The sequence below is a fragment of the Nothoprocta perdicaria genome, unplaced genomic scaffold, assembly GCF_003342845.1.
Source record: "Nothoprocta perdicaria isolate Ctin4 unplaced genomic scaffold, notPer1 scaffold_120, whole genome shotgun sequence".
Taxonomy (NCBI): Eukaryota; Metazoa; Chordata; class Aves; order Tinamiformes; family Tinamidae; genus Nothoprocta; species Nothoprocta perdicaria.
The window spans coordinates 2,242,223-2,259,356 of record NW_020454317.1 but is presented as its reverse complement, the minus strand read 5'-3'; the positions used below and the strand labels follow the sequence as shown (position 1 = coordinate 2,259,356).

Sequence of the window (17,134 nt, the reverse complement as noted above, 5' to 3'; positions counted from 1 at the left end):
TCAGGGAGTGGAAGTAGAGCCACAAGAAGAGAGATCAACATAAGTGTGTCCTCCAAGAGTGTCCTTCTTACAAGATAAACAGTTGCTTCAAATAGCAGTTAGTTGACCTCCAGGTTTTGATATGGATCAAAGGAAAAATAGGTTTAAATTAAACTGACCAGTGTTCTTATGCTCATTTGCTTAGGTAGGTAAATTGATAGTGACCATTTCTTGTGCAGAACCCTGTGCTTTTCTAATTGCCAGTGTTGCTAGTTCAGCCATAGGAGAGTTTTAGCCCCTTAGTTGCAACTCCGTAAGTAGTTTTGGTAGCAGGACTGTAGACACAATTGTGTATAGTATCTTAAAGGAAATCTTTGAGTGGAACACTAAGGCCTACTTTTGTCTGTACAAAGAGCAGCTGTGCTTGAGTTTTGCAGTGGGCTGGTGATTCAGAGCAAACAAGATGAATTTTATGAGATCAAGATTGGTTCTGATAAGCTGTCTGAGTGACTGCTTTGCAGGAACCTCCTCCTGCAGTTTGTCAGGGGAGTGCTTGAGAAATAAGCAGTAAAATTAAAACTGGCCTTCTGGTACTAAAGAACAGGCAGCTTAAAGTATAAACAGCCATTACAGGGAGATGTAAGAGGTGTGTGACTACAGATCTTTTGAGCTCTTGAGTTATGAGCTCCAGTGCGGATGGGTCACATTCAGCTGTTGGGTAGCTGTTGGGAAATGAGTCAGTGGTGGACATCTTGCACAACTGGCTCCAGCAAGCACCAGAGCCTGGAAAAAAAAGTGTTTGTTCAGGATGAGTTCTGGGTCATGGGACATCCTTGCCTTATAGAGCTGAGCCACTGACTTAAAGTATCTACACTGATAAAGAGGTTGGAGTGAGCTGTGCTATAGTATTAAAGACCTGGGGAACAGTTCTGAGGTTTTAAGAAAAGCAAATATCCACTGCCTACTGCTGCTAAAGCACACACTGAAAAAAAATCATTAAAAAATAAGGGATGGCAACATGGCTGTCTTCAACACAATGTAAAGGAAGATTTCAAGCCTTAATATGCCCCTCTGAATTTGCTGTCTTGCAGAAGGTGCGTGGTTGAAGTTAAGCAACTTGCAACAGCCCAGAGTAAATGAAGGCCTGGTCCCTGAGCCGTGCTGCTTTGGTGCATATGCCCTGTTGATAGGCAGAGGGCAATGCGTTCTCAGACTAGCATGCTATGTCTTTCCTAAGTGCTGTTGGAAGTGTATGGTTAAAGTAGCAGTGAGTAGATGCTGCCTTGCAGTTGTCTAACACTGATGAGTTTCCATGGTAACACAGGCTGAGATGACGAAGTGTGAACTACTCATCAGCAGATCAGCTGACCTGTCAGCTACAGGACACAGATGGACAGAGAGATCAGTTTCGAAACAGCTTAAACAGCTTTTCGTGTTCCAACTGTTTAGCTTCTTTAAAAAGTTATTGGCAAGAGATGTCAGTCCATTGTTTAACTCTTGCAAGCTAGGCTTTTATTTTTTTTTTTGGTTTGTTATTCAGCGGAAATGCTCTATAGTTGTCCACAGGTTTCACAGAGAACACGGACTGCAGAATATTGTTTAACTGGGGAGTATTTAGAGCTAGGTCTCGTGCTTGCATGCTAGTGCTCACAAAATTGCATGTTTTTTTTTCCTCTAAGTGCTACATCCCAGCAGTTTGAGATGGTAAAAATAGGATTTCCACAATTAATATTTGTAGTATTGCCTTTTGAGAGACTGCTGGTGTTGAAGCAGCCACTGAATATTGTTCTTATTCTATCACAATGAGCTCTATGTTATGAGGGGAGGTAGCTGAAATGCGACGGCAGAAGATCTCCGGTGTTTAAATATCATGTAAGTGGGCTGGAAACTAGCCTGACAGTGTCATGACACCTTTGGACTATAATATAATTGTTTTATTTAGCAGTTTTTTTTGTAGAACTTGTTATGGAGTGATATTCCATCCCTGGGTTTTGCAGTAAAGAATGTTCATTCTTGGTGTATGGATTTTCTTGCTTTTTTTTTGTTTGTTTTTGTTTTGTTGTTTGTTTTTAATGAGTCACTCTAAATAATTTTGAAATTGAAACAGGTAAATATTTTAGGCTTACATGCCTTTGAAAATTCTTCATTATTTCTTCTGACTGGGAAAAAAAGGAGAGGAGAAAAGAAGAGATTATTACACATGTCTTTGCTCTTCAGAAATGACGTTTTCCTCTTCCTCCTTTGTAGTTGAACAGGCAAAATGGATTTCTCCAAGCTACCCAAAATCCGTGATGAGGACAGAGAGGCTTTTGTTGGCTATGTCCATGGTGTCTCAGGACCAGGTAGGTATTATTTGACAGAGGAACCTGTAAGTTCTATTTCATTTGCTGTTTTATGAGATTTTCCTGTTTACAAGAAGTGCTTTGCAAGAAGCTCCGGTTGATTTTCCTTTTTGAGAAGAACTTTTGAGCACGACTATGTCGTGCCCTGACTAAAAGTGAGATACTCTAGCAAGGTGTTACTGCTTATTACTCTTAAAGTAACAAGAAAGAAGCAGGGTGCTTAATAATATTAAAAAAAAAAAAAGATAGCAAGCATTTTGAATGAGATAAAGCCACTTTATCTGCAGGTTTTTGACCATTCAGCTTCTCTAAAAGAGTATGTGTAGTACATTCTCACTTAAATATAGTTTGAACTTTTCTTCTCTGGAGTCCTCAGTTCATTTTGTTAAGCTTTTGTGTGTTACTGTTCCATGGCCTGGAGAACTCTGTCAACGAGCTGCAAGGACCTGCAGGAAATTAGTGGATCTGGAAAAAGAGAGCACCTTTCCTGTACAGTTGCACCACTTCTTTTATACCAGTTTGTGTTACAGCTTTTGAATACATTATTACAGTTTATAACAGTATCCAAATGCTACTTAAGTAAATAAAATCTATAAAAAGTTGGAAAAGCCTGTTCTCAACCACAGCTTTCAGCAGAGTTTATAAGATGTGCTTTTGTTATTTTCTTACATGTTTTAATTCAGATGAGAATGCATCCCAGATAAATTAAAGAATTACTGATCATAATGTGTGTCAGAATCCTAGGTGTATGTTGTCCAGTTCTCATTACCTTCTGAAGAGTAAATGTGAAAAACCACAGAAAAAAATATTGACCTAGATGTCTGTCTTCTACAGTGGTTACGGCTTGTAACATGGCAGGTGCTGCTATGTATGAACTGGTGCGAGTAGGCCACAGTGAACTGGTGGGGGAAATTATCCGTCTGGAAGGTGATCTGGCAACTGTCCAGGTATATGAAGAAACATGTATCCTTTTCACTAGCCTCTTGCGGCTTGACAGGCTGTGCAGAATGATGATTATGGTGAAGGTAAGAGCTCAGTATTCCCAATGCCTGCAGGCAGCAACATCTGCTCTCCACATCTATTGTAATTTTAGAGCTTTTGAGATAGATCTTATTAACTTCAGCAGTGTGCTTAAGACGCTTTTTTTAATGGAAATGAAATAATGTACTCTAAATTCATTTTAATTTAAATATTAAATTCTCATAGCTCTTTGCTTAGCATGCTGCTTGAAAAATGTTAACCATAAATTACAAAACTACCAACCAGTATTTTTATATATATTTTACTTTGAGAATAATGCTCGAAGAGATTTGAAATGTAAAAGTGGGAAGGAAAAGTGAGGGCTCTTGAACAGGCTATTCTGGCAGACATAGTAGATTACACCTGTGCTTTTTTACTGTAAATATAAATTCTAGTTCTGGCTAGGACACAGCCTATGTTTTCAGATTGAGTTACTTCTCATAGAAAATATATTTTAGGAGAAGATGTTAGAGAGGAAGTCATTAAATTCAAAGTTGGATGTTCTTTTTATCCTCTTGTCATCCTTTAAAATTAGTCATATGCATAAACAGTAGGAAGAAGGCAAAGCTTTGTTTTGAGGAGCCAGATGATAAACTGGTAACCAGCTGTTATCTATACCTAATAGTTTGTAACTTTATCTGGCATCATCATTGTAATAGCAAGTAACCATTCATCAATGTGTTGAACTAGGCTTGTTCAAGCCTATCACTTACCTTCTCATCAGGAATCTGAGCCAGTGAGGGTAAGTCTAATCTCTCAAGTTTTGCATATGATTATGGGGATTTGTCTTATTTTGAGAGGGTTTTTAACAAACTGCAGTCCCTTTCCACAGAAATCCACTGTGTGTAAATGGTGCATAGACTGTAGAATTTATTATCAGAGGCGAGAGAAGTAATACTAACTTAGGACAAACTTCTTGTAAAATTATACTGCTGTCAGAAAATCTCTGCAAGGCTCAAAGTCAAAACCCTTGTGATCTCCAAGAAATTCTGAAAAATCTATGCATTTCATATAATTGGAAGACTTTCTAACAATAAAATCAGATTTCTAGGTTTAAAGGGTTAGTACAGATGCCTGATGTTTTGTCATGCTGCTGCATTGCCATTCAGTAAGCTTACCCCTATAGTTACCCTGAATTGTGCTTTGCTTCTCTGGAGGTTGGGAACTTTGCCTAAGCAATGTCAACTTGGACTTAGTAAAAGATGGTGGGTAATATACTGGTAAAAATACTGTGTTTAGTAGAAGGTGGTTTAGCAGCATGTTGTTGTGAATGTGATGCTTTCTGCCCTACTACTCTTTTCCCTTTCTGTGGGTGAACTTTTCCTCAAACAAACCTTTAGCTGGTGTCTCTGTAGGAGATCCTGTACTCCGTACAGGCAAACCCCTGTCAGTGGAACTAGGGCCTGGCATTATGGGAGCTATATTTGATGGTATCCAGAGGCCTCTATCGGACATCAGCACTCTGACCAAAAGTATCTATATCCCTAGAGGTGTCAATGTGTCAGCTTTGAGCCGAGATGTCAAATGGGACTTCACACCTTCCAAAAACTTACGGGTAGGTTCAGACAAGCTTGTTTTTTTTTCTCTTGCCTCTCTCCACTCAGAAATCCCATTCAGTGTTCTAAGGAGTTGCAGCAGAGTGCAGAGGCTGAAACTCTTGAGAACTATGGGCACAGTGCGTTAAATCTGTGAAAATAGACACTGGCAGGTGACAGGGGGGCATGAGTGAGGATTTGAAAGAGGTCACCAAGGTTTGTGTAGTGTGACTTACTGTGAAGTGTTGATGCCTCTGTGAAATCTGGAAAATGGAAAACTTAATGTATCTTAGTACCACAAAGATGTAGTAGAACTGCACTAAGCCTATCCAGATGTTACCTGGGCAAAAGCCTGCAATACAGATATTTTGAGAATAGTGAAGATGGCCTTGCTGCTGAGGAAATATAGTATCTTAAACCTTTGATCTTTTCCTTTTTGCAGCCTTGCAGGGTTTGTATATGCTGTCTTGTCTCAACTTTAAAAGGTTAGGTATAGAAGAAGTGAGAATTCTTGTGTCAGTCAGTAATTGCTGTTGCTTGAGTTTTGAATCGCTCCTGAACACTGATAATATTGCTATTAATGTACTGCTAGAGTCTAACGAGTTATGTAAATGAACTACCATGCTGCAACTGTGCATTTATAAAGGAAGGGATCAGAGTGCTAGACTTTATAGCTATTATTGCTTTATACGAATCTTTAACAAGATTCTCGATTGGAATTCTCAATTATGACTATGTCTCTTTTTTTTTTTTTTTTTTTTTTTTTTTTTTTTCCCTTTTTTTTTTTTTTTTTTTTTTTTTTTCCATGTTTAGATTGGCAGCCACATCACTGGTGGAGATATTTATGGTGTGGTGAATGAAAACTCACTCATCAAACACAAAATTATGTTGCCCCCACGGAACAGGGGTACAGTTACATACATTGCTCCACCAGGGAACTACGACACCTCAGTAAGTTTCCCAAACAGTAGTTATCAGGATATTCTATGTTGTTTTAATAAGGTGAATGTATGTGTTTTGTTTGGTATGATGCCAAATAAGTATTTTGTGCAACTGGGATTACGTGATTGTCTTGTGAAGTTGCTTTCTGTGTGTATGATTCCCCTAGTGGCACTTCAGCATGCCATATCTGTTGTCTTGTGTGGGGAACTATAGTATTCCATAAACATGAATAATTCAATTGCTCCTCAGCTGCATATTTGCAGCTAAAGCTTTATTGTGCACTCATTTTCCCTATAGTTCTATAAATATTGGAAAGTGCTTTCCTTCGGGTATGGATGATGGTAGGTTGAAGTTCTGAAAAAATCTGTGCTAGGGTGAAAGACGTGGCTGTGCAGTGCTGTTGAGGTGAGAATTTGGATGGTTATGCAGCATATAGCTGTTATTCTTAAGTCTGCTGCTCTTTTTAGGATGTTGTCTTAGAGCTGGAGTTTGAAGGTGTAAAGGAGAAGTTCACTATGGTTCAGGTCTGGCCTGTACGCCAAGTCCGTCCCGTTACTGAAAAGTTACCAGCCAATCATCCTTTGTTAACTGGCCAGCGGGTCCTGGATGCACTCTTCCCGTAAGTCCAATCTGAGAAAGGCTTATATTCTAATATATAAGAATTCTTCTTGCAAGGGAAGGGAAATAATTTAAACAAAGAAAGTGGGGGGAGACAAGCAGGCCTCAATGTTCTCTATGTACTACAGCATAATCTCAAAAATATTCAGTGAAAGTACTTATGCTTTTGTCTGACAAGCGAATCTGCAGTAGAAAAAAAGAAAAATGCAAGAAGATAGTTGTATAATCCAGAATATAATTGACATGAGTATAATCCAGAAAATAATTGACAAGAGCAAACTTAAAATAAGGATGGGGGATCAACAGAAAGTCTGAGACTTTGAAGCATAACATATGAGCAGGATCTCTTTCTGTGATGTTAATTCCACTTATTTTGGAGTCACCACTTATGAAAATTGAAGCACTTAAACTAGTATCCTTACATGTAGTTCAGCACTGAGCTTCTAAGGCATTGAGTTCAGTTACCTTGGTACTAAAGTTCTTTCTTAAAATGCTCGTTGTAGTACACTTGATGTTCTCTGTCTTTGCATTTTTCCAGTGCTTCCAGCTCTATTTCTAGCCTGACAGTGTACCCATTGTCTCAGTGTAACTCAGAAACTTTAAGGGCAGCAGAGGGAAAGATTAGTTTGTTCCATAAGTCCAAGTTTAGTGAAATACCTCAGAGCTTCTCACTCAGAATACTGAATGTGACTCTTGACTCTTCGCATTCTGTTTTCTATTCTAACATTCTAATACGGCTTTTTTTTTTTTTGAGCTCCATGTATATCAGAATTTCTTTTCTTTACCCAGGTGTGTACAAGGGGGTACTACTGCTATTCCTGGGGCCTTCGGCTGTGGGAAGACTGTAATCTCGCAGTCACTCTCAAAATACTCCAACAGCGATGTCATCATTTACGTAGGCTGTGGAGAGCGAGGAAATGAAATGTCGGAAGTACTGAGAGATTTCCCTGAGGTTAGTATGGAGAATTTCTAGGAAGTAAATTTTCCTAGAGGGGCTGGCTGTTGTAGTGCTATTGCTTCTGGTTAAATATCTTATTTGTGTAGTGATTTGAAACAATCTTTTTGGCTCCTTTGCTGTAAGTTTTGGGTGTAGTAGCAGAAATAACTTTTGGTTCATTCAAGAATGACTTAAGCAACATCTGGACTAGTATTTGAGTGTACCGCCTTGTTTTTAAGCAAAGCCAAAATAAATGCCTGTGCAATTTAGCAGTATTGCTGTTTGTTAGTAATGTCTGTAACTTTTTACCTTAACCAAGTGTAGCAAATGCATCATCTTTACTTATAGGATGCAGATCATCTTATAGAATGTAGAATAATGATGCAAACTACTACAGGACACCAGTTTTAAGTTGTAGGCTTTAAAATACCTAGTAAAAATGGTAAACCTGATTAATAATAAAGAAATGCAATAGGTTTTATCTGTAGCTATATGTTATTGAATTAGCATGGCAAAATTCTTTTATAAATCTAGAGAGAGAGCGTAGTCTGAACTGTTAGGTTCAAATTTCACTGTTAGATGTAAGTAAGATTTTAGATTAGATGTTTGATTATAAGAGTGTCAAGGTGGCTATGACAAATGTAAATCCAAGGATATTCTCAAATATTCTATACCAATATCAACATGTGCATTCTATTGTTCAGGTGCTTATGAGACTTCATCTTTGATAAGCAGACATGAAATGACATACATAACTCAGATGAACTCAGGTTCTGTGTTCCCCAATGAACTTAGGAGAAAAAGCTAAGATTTTTTTAATCTTAGAGCCTAGTGAATTTGTCCCATTGTTTCTGGTGGGAGATGGGGATAATAGGGACTGACAGTTGCAGCTAAAATCTTGAATCTAGTCACCGTTTTTTTTTAGACTAATTATGTAATTTTGAGGTGCGTCTTGGGGAATGAGAGCAAAACATTGACAAAGTTACCTTTTTTTTTTTTTTTTTTTTTAGCTGACAATGGAGGTTGATGGTAAGGTAGAAAGCATCATGAAGAGGACAGCTCTGGTAGCAAATACCTCCAACATGCCAGTGGCTGCCAGAGAGGCCTCTATCTATACTGGTAAGGTTTACAAGAGTCTCATAAAGGCTGTGTGAGTAGAGCATGCCAATATGCTCTAGTGCTTTTTAATTCTTGAGGTAGTGGGTGTGAGGAAACCTGCTTAGATTTGAAGAATTAGTGTTAAATATTGTCTATATGAAGTCCTAGTGTTGTAATTGAGTTTGACTCGCTTGTATGATTTTTAACTGTCAAGTTAATTCTTTTTTGTAAGTGAATTTATCACACTGTCTCATGTACTATGTCCTCATATTAATTATGTAAACTTTGATTCTTTGTGAATAGTTCGCTAACAAATACAACCTTTTAACAGATAGGAGCAACATTCCCTGAGTTGGCAGGCTAGCCGTTTTTCCTTTGCAGCTCATTAGAAGTTTTTAAATACTTTTGATAAAGAGTAATTTATGTAATAAATTTATGGTAATTTATGGCCTATGGTTGTATTCTGATCCCTTGAAAGGGAAGGAGACATTTTTACTATAAACAGAGGCTTTTATGTAAAGAATAGCATAAGTGACGTAGCCCTGTCACCTATAAGACTCCTAGTGGTTGTTAAACAGAAATGGGAGGAGAGAGAGTGAATTGGGAAGATCATGAAAATGAGAGTAAATCCAGAAGATCATGTAAATGATTTTGCAGATAAGATAGAACAGCTTTCAGTTGCTGTCTTTAGAATGTAAACTTAAACCTCTGCGAGTTAATTGACAGTACTGAGTGACAGTATATGAGTCTGGAATTCCTGTCTGAATTGTGTCCTGTGGTATGCTGCTGCTGCTGTTCTAGGAATCACATTGTCCGAGTATTTCCGGGACATGGGCTACCATGTCAGTATGATGGCAGATTCAACTTCCCGATGGGCTGAGGCCCTCAGAGAAATCTCAGGGCGATTGGCTGAAATGCCAGCTGGTGAGTAATGGGTGGTGGTGGTGGTTGTTTTGTTGTTGGGGAAGCAGAGGGGGAGGGAAGGGGAGAAGATCAACAAGGACATGAAGGGAGATGATGTTGTTTTGGGGGGGGGGGGGTTCCCCTTAGAATTTAATCTTGTGAGTTTAACTTTTAAATTCTGAATCTTTGACTCTGTTTCTTTGTTTTGGCACTTGCAGACAGTGGTTATCCAGCCTACCTTGGTGCCCGTCTGGCTTCTTTCTATGAGCGAGCTGGCAGAGTGAAGTGTCTCGGAAATCCCGAAAGGGAAGGCAGTGTCAGCATTGTGGGAGCGTGAGTGTTGCATTATCTTGTACTGCTGCTCTTTCTGCTCTTTCTGTGTGTTGTTTGTTTGTTTTTTAAGTACCTCTTTCGGGAGGGTTATGGGAAGGTCTTGTTGCTGTATCTGTGAATGAGTTGGTAGATGCTTTCTGTCTGTTCACTCTCAACTACTGCAAAAGTGTGCATATGGTAAGAAGGAATGAAAGTGGTCAGGTAGTTCTGTGAAGCATGGAATTTGTCACATGCAGTGATGGGAGCAAGTGGCTCAGAGAAAGCCATCACTAGTACTCTCACTGAAAAGTATGTCAAAGCGTGCTCAGTAGGAAAGAAGGGGCAGTTAGCAGAGCAGCTGTGTGCATATACTTGTGTGGAGATGTAATGAATTGTGCTTCACTTCTTTAAATTGAGTAGAATTAGTGGGACCAACATATCTCAAACTGGACTCAAGTAATGGACTATGAAGAGCATTATTTCCACAGACATATAATTTATGATGCATTGAAATATGTGAAATGTGAGAACTTGAAATATATTTGAAACATTCCTCTAGTGTTGACTATGATGACAGTTCTCACTAATTACTAAATTACAGCAAAAGGATTATAAAAAGAAAGGGAAAAATGCAGAGGATAAAAAATGAAGCAGATGCACTTGAAACTTTTTTAGGGGCATAGGAGAGAAAGTGAACCATGAACACCTTCAAGATCACCTAGAATCTCTTCTGAATTCTGCTTTGCACTATAGAGGCACAAAGCAGCTGCTTTTGAGGTTGAAAGATCTTTCTTTTGGGAGGCAGGAATGTATTAGGATGTCAAGCCTAAATAAACTTAAAGTGGTTATATAGATGAACATATGATATTTATCTGAAATAACAATTGGCCTGGCATACTGTTCACCATAAAAAAATCATTATGTTATGTTTTAAGTTCCACTATTAGCATGCTTACTGAACTTATTCTGATTGAGGTATGGTTTGATCGTCCAAGCCTGAGTTACTGTCTGGAGGAAAAGTGAAGTTTATCAGTAACTGACTGGCAGTATCAAGATAACTACATTGTTTGGCATGTTTGATGTATGCCTTGTGGATAGCTATCAAATCTTATGTGGGGGAGGGCTGTAATCTATTACTCGTTTGAATGGTGTTGGCTATTTTGGTTTCCACGATCACTAAGCTGTGTAGTCATGTTTTGGGTGTTTCAGCTTAAAGCTTATGAGTTTTTTTCCTGCTTAGTGTCTCTCCTCCAGGTGGTGACTTCTCTGATCCTGTCACATCTGCTACTTTGGGCATCGTTCAGGTATGTTCCTTTATGTTACTATCTGTCCACTTTTGATAGACTCAAAGTGGTTGTCCTCTAGTGTTTTAGTGCCAGTGGCTGTGGTGTGAGAGCTTTGATTTGACACAGGCAATTTTATAAAGTGCTTTTAAAAATGTTTTAACAGCATAAAAAATGACTTCATGAGATGGTCTTTGGACTGATATGTGTGAGACTCTTTTTGGAAGCAGTACCAATTCCTTCTGTGCTGGCTGCTCAAGAATGTTTGTGTGTCTCTCGATTCCTGCCTTCTAAACTGTACTTTCAATATGGTCACTTTCAGCTGGGATAGAAAGTGAACCAATCTAAACAGAAGCATTGAAACCATGAGCAAATCCTCTGAGCAGATGACTAGGAGAAGGGAATGTTGCAATTGATTTCCTATCCCCATTTTGGGAAAAGAAGTTCTATTTAACAGGCTCTCAGTTAATTAGATTCCAGTACTGATGTTATCTCTAGAAGTGCTGACTCCTTCATTATGAAGAATCTCAAGATGAAGAAACCATTTTCAACTTAAAATACATACTTTCTGAAAGCATATATTTGAAAGCTCTTGGTATAGTTAAGTTAGCATAAGGAAGAGTTCCCTTACACCCTTGGATTTTTGTCTGAAGACTTACGATAGCCTTTGTTCTGTTGTGCTTTCTTACATGTGCCATGCTGAATGTTGTACTGTCTTCAACTAATTATTCTGTATTGTTTCTGAGAGGAGGGACACTGTGTCATCTCTCTGGTTTCTCACAGGTTTTCTGGGGCCTGGATAAGAAGCTGGCACAACGCAAGCACTTTCCCTCTGTCAACTGGCTGATCAGCTACAGCAAATACACACGTGCTCTGGATGAGTACTATGACAAACATTTTACAGAGTTTGTGCCCCTCAGGACAAAGGCCAAAGAGATCTTACAGGAAGAAGAGGACCTTGCAGAGATTGTGCAGCTTGTGGGGAAGGTAAGCATCCAGGTTTGAGGAAATGTTGTGCCAGTGAGCTATCCTTCATTTCCTTATTGCTAGCATGAGCAGTGAGTCATGTCTTAGACCAGACCTGGGTGGATACTGTGCACACTTTTGACAGTAATATCTGCTGTGATGCTCAGCTCAGCTATGTTGGTCTTTAATATTAATGTGTGATAACATATGTTAACTACAGTGGTTTGGAGAAAGCTGGATCCTGGTGTTATTCCTGTTTGCTGGTGTTCTAGCCAAATGAAAATGGCTTGCAATATAATTCACTTAGCAGAACCCTCTTATTCTTACCTCTTGGAGGAAGAGGAAATGTGGTCTTAGCCTTCCATGGCTTATTTACCCCCAAAAAAGTGTATAAAAGACCAGTCTGTAGAGCAGAGTAGAATCAGTTGCTTGGTGTGAAATTCATGATTGAATTAAGCATTAACAGTAGTAAGCATTATTCTCACTGTAGAAGAACTAGAGTTGATGATCTTGTTCTCCAAGATTTTATATTTTAAGAGTTTCTTTTGATTAGACATTGGCTTTTAAGAATGACAAGCAAAAAAAAAAAAAAAAAGCCAACAAAAGAAACGCACATTTAGAAAGGATAAATTATGGGAGAACAATGTTATTTCTTTTTCTTAGTTCTGAATTCTGTCATAGTCTTCTGACAAAAGAAAGTCCAAAATTCCTGTCTAGTGAGCAAGCTGGGATGCTTAAAAAAGCCCTTTTTCTCTTTTATCAAAAGAAAAACATAAGTAGGTAAGAGTATTGCCAATTGTAGCAGTTGCAGTGTTGTGGCTTTTCTGTGCAATGTATAATTGTCATCAAACACATTTTATTAAATGCAGGACATACAATTCACTGCTAAATCTGGAGACCCAAATCAATAATATTACTAATAAAAATATTAAAATGTTGAAATCAGCTTTTCTTTTATAGATATAATGATTTGAGGAAGGAAAAACATAATTCTGTATATAAGATAATATTTTCATGTGCCTCATAGCAGAGCTGTGTGTGTTTCTCAGTGGTTCTCTTACACCTTGAATTAAAATTGCTTTTTCCCCCCTTGCTTAACATCAGATAGGGTAGACTGTTTGGCACCTATTAATCTTTCTGTTGAGTAAATGGGCAGCTATGTAGCCTTCTTATGGAAGCTATCTTAAGAGGGCAAGGGAAGAAGATGGTTGCTAATAAAGATAATGATTCTTGGCCAGGACACAGCATTGCCTTGCATACTGTAGTAACAATGTATTTGACTTTTGTAGGCTTCCTTGGCAGAAACAGATAAAATCACCTTAGAAGTTGCAAAGCTGATAAAAGATGACTTCTTGCAACAGAATGGTTATACGCCTTATGACAGGTGAGATCTAAATGGCGACTGTGCCTTCCAGTTCTTGTATATTCTGCATTTAGGCAGTTATCTTGGAAACAGCTTAGTGCAGAATTGGATTTTCCTTGCCTTAAGCTGAAGAACTGTGTGTAGATAGGGTATTGAACAGAGTGTTCAAGCTGTCCTATCAGCAGAGTGTGCTTTTCCTAATGCAGTTACTCTCCATTTTTCTGAGGTCCATTGGTACTACTCAGTTAGACAATGTTTCTGCAATATGAAATCTTTTAGAAAGAGGAGAGGAGGTGCATTTAATTACAGTTTTCTCAACACCCAAGATTGTCCCATTTATCCTAGCAATGAATAGGAGACTGCAAGAAACTGCTTTCAATCACTTTTGTGATTCTTGAACAATTTTTATGTCAGCAATTTGCTGGATCCTTTTCCCCCTACTGCTATGTTCATTATTTTTGCTTTGCTGCTTTCTATGCCATCTTTGTGTTTTAACAACATGCCAAGAGGCATTTTGAGTGACTCTACCACTTCCCTGGGCAGTCTGTTCCAGTCTTTCACCACTCTTTCTCTGGAGATTTTTTCCTGATATCTAATCTGAACTTAACCTGGCTCAACTTCCTCTTGTCCTATTCCATTTCCTCTCCAATTTCCTTTCCAGGCCATTTCCTCTTGTCTTATTGGCAGTTATTTTGGAGATCAACCCCTGCCTCACTGCAACTTCCAGGTAGTTGTAGAGAGCAATAAGGTCTCCCTGTGCCTCTCCTTCTCCTGATTAAGTAACGCAGTTCGCTCAGCTGTTCCTTGTAAGGTCTCTGCTCCAGCTCCTTCATCAGTTTTGTTGCCCTTCTTTGGACATGCTCCAGCACCTCAGTGTCTGTCTTGTAGTGAGGGGCCCAAAACTGAACACAGTGTTTGAGGTGCAGTCTCACCAGTGCTGAGTACTGGGGAATGATCACTTCCCTAGTTCCGCCATCTTCACTCTTCCTGATACAAGCCAGGATGCTGTTTGCCTTCTTCGCCCCTTGGGCATGCTGCCAGCTTATGTTCACCTGACTGTTGACCAACACAAGATGCCCTCAAGATGATCTGCTGCATAACTTTCCCTGACACTGAGGTCAGGCTGACAGGCCTGTAGTTCCCCATCAGATCCTTCTTTTAGATGAGTGTCACAACATAATGCCTTCTGAGGTCATCTGAGACCTGCCCGAGTGGCCAGGACCACTGATAGATGATGGAGAACAGTTTGGTCAGCTCTTCTACTATCTTCAGAATCCTTGGATGGATCCCATGTGGCCCCATAGACTTGTGGGTATCCAAGTGGAGTAGCAGGTCACTGACTAGTTCCCCCTAAATTATGGGGGTGGTTCTTCTGCTCTCTAGAGGTGTCTTCCACCTCTGGGGGCCAAGTACCTTGAGGATAATTGATCTGGGTGTTAAAAACTGAGGCAGAGAAGGCATCACGTACTTCAGCCTTATGCTCATTCTTGGTGGCAGTGTTCCCTGCTGCATCCAACACAGGATAGGTAGTGAATCCCTTATTTTCCTCCCCACCCCACCTTTTTTATTTTTTTTATTTTTTATTAATTATTCTTATTTCCTGAAGTCTCAACAATAGGTCCTTATTCAGTCTTCCCCTCTGGCTCATCTTTAAGCAGGTGGGGACAGCCTGCTCCTGTGCCTTTAAGATTTCCTTCCTGAGGAAAGTCGAGCCTTATGCAAAGAGAGCCTGCAACCACCACATCTCCCACCATTTCATCTCTGTAGGCGAAGAGCAGGTCCATCTCCCGGAAGGTTCTCTTACCAGCTCTGACAGGAAGTTGTCTTCCATATACTCCAGGAACCTCCTAGACTGTTTCCTCTCTGACATATTGTATTTCCAACAAACATCTGGTAGGTTCAAGTCCCCCATGAGAACAAGGGCTGCAGTTGGTAAGACTTTTGCCAGCTGCTTGTAGAATGCCACATCTGTCTCTTCATCCTGTTTGGGTGGTCTATAGCAGACTCCCACCAGGGTATCAGCCATGTTGGCTTTCCTGACTCATAAACATTCAGCTTTTGCAATAACTCTTGGAACTCCATGCAGTTGAAGCACTCCCTAATTCCTCCCTTTCCTGTGACCAAGGAAACTTACAGAGCTGCCATGTTCTTGCTAACTTCTTGGAGAAAGCCTATTCCCATAATGGTTGAAATAGAAAGAATCCTGTTAACAGGGCTGCTCTGGTGTTTCCTCTTTCTCATTAGCATTGATGCAGATTAACATGTGAAACTTGTGTAGTGATGGTTCCTGCTTTTTTTCCTGTTTTGTTCAGTGTTTGGGTGCTGTTTCAGAAACCTTACTTCAGGATGGTTATGCAAATGCATAGTATAGTATAGGTGCAATAGTGCACCTATTTAAAAAGGTAGGAACTAGTGCATCGCAAAGAAAATAAACTGCCACGATGAAAAATGCTTGGAGGAAAGTAGGTTTGCACTCTTTCAGGTGAAAATCCAGAGAGAGTTGGGACAAAAGCTAGTCCTGTTAACTGTTCCCAAATACCTGACAGCACCTCTCTTGTTTCATCAGATTCTGCCCTTTCTATAAAACAGTGGGAATGCTTTCCAATATGATTGCTTTTTACGACATGGCCCGCCGTGCTGTAGAAACTACAGCCCAGAGTGACAATAAGATCACATGGTCTATCATTCGAGAGAATATGAGTGAAATCCTCTACAGGCTCACGTCCATGAAATTCAAGGTATGTTTGTTTGTCAGAAGGGGCTGTCATTGTCTGCCTGCTCTAAGGATGGCCATATGAGAAAAGGGAGCTGGGTTTGAACTGCTTCTTAGGATCTCTTGATTCTTCTGTTAGGCAAAGGCTAAGACTAGGCAGTTAGGCAAAGGTAGTCATCAACCTCCTTAGGTAAAGGTCTATGAACAAAAACTTTTATCAATAATATGAACACATTTAAGAACTGGTTTTAGTTAGTGAGCATAGAAGAAGTTAGAACATCTACAAGGAGCTTTCCTGAAATCTAATTATGTGATGTTGGCTTCAGAGCTGTGGTAATCCCACCTTTACCAGTCTCTTTAGGTTATGTACATTTATGGTAATGGCACAAGCTTCTTGTTCAACTTTTGGGCTTTGTGTAGTGCTTGTGAATTATGGTACATTCTAAGAAGACTATATTAGCAGGTAGAAACTTAAAACCAGGGATACACTAAAAATGAATTGCAGAAGTGTTAATCTAGCAATTGCAAGTAAAAATTAAGGAAAGAAATGGTAAGTTTGCTGGAGCAATATGTAGTGCCCCCAGTGGTTAGCTTTACACATAAGGCAGGTTAACTAGGAAGAGAAACAATTTCATCATAGGCTAAAGAGTGACCAAGCTACTCGGAGCAACTGTGCTGGGTAGTGGCAGCATAATAGAGTACAGTTTTCCTGCTCCTCCTCTTAAAACTTACCCTAAGTATGTCAGCCCAGCAGTTATTTTGCAGAACAGTAACTTCTGATGCTGTCTGATGTTAAAGTAGCTTTTTTAAAAAAATAAAAAAAAAAAATGCAAAGTATGAGGCTCTTTCTCTTAATTAGGCCAATATTGCAAATCTTTCAAGTATCATGAGACAGTTACACTGACATACCTGCACGTTGGTAGTTTAAAGAGTATCCCACTCTTGCAGTGTACTTACTGCATGTTAAGCAGATCCCTGGTATATTCTCAAAGCATCAGGAGCATGACAAGCTACACATACAGTTAGACATGGGAGCTTCTTTGAGAGCTGGTTATGTAGACAGAGGTGAAGTAAAAGGTTTTCAACAAACCGTAGCTACCAGAAGACATCCAGTATAGAGCAG

The 17,134-nt window shown here is 39.4% G+C and overlaps 1 protein-coding gene across 2 annotated transcripts in view; it reads left to right on the top strand.

The window, feature by feature from the left end:
* The window catches only part of ATP6V1A (ATPase H+ transporting V1 subunit A), a 29,272-nt gene that overhangs the window by 9,911 nt on the left and 2,227 nt on the right, over positions 1 to 17,134 (top strand). For both annotated transcript variants that reach the window (XM_026054262.1, XM_026054261.1), the window contains exons 2-14: positions 2,227 to 2,321; positions 3,156 to 3,284; positions 4,682 to 4,896; positions 5,690 to 5,827; positions 6,286 to 6,437; positions 7,226 to 7,388; positions 8,384 to 8,492; positions 9,273 to 9,395; positions 9,593 to 9,707; positions 10,927 to 10,990; positions 11,753 to 11,956; positions 13,225 to 13,319; positions 15,865 to 16,036. In XM_026054262.1, the coding sequence (XP_025910047.1) occupies positions 2,240 to 2,321; positions 3,156 to 3,284; positions 4,682 to 4,896; positions 5,690 to 5,827; positions 6,286 to 6,437; positions 7,226 to 7,388; positions 8,384 to 8,492; positions 9,273 to 9,395; positions 9,593 to 9,707; positions 10,927 to 10,990; positions 11,753 to 11,956; positions 13,225 to 13,319; positions 15,865 to 16,036 (1,761 nt within the window). In that variant the 5' untranslated portion in view covers positions 2,227 to 2,239. The remainder of the gene's footprint in view (positions 1 to 2,226; positions 2,322 to 3,155; positions 3,285 to 4,681; positions 4,897 to 5,689; positions 5,828 to 6,285; positions 6,438 to 7,225; positions 7,389 to 8,383; positions 8,493 to 9,272; positions 9,396 to 9,592; positions 9,708 to 10,926; positions 10,991 to 11,752; positions 11,957 to 13,224; positions 13,320 to 15,864; positions 16,037 to 17,134) is intronic.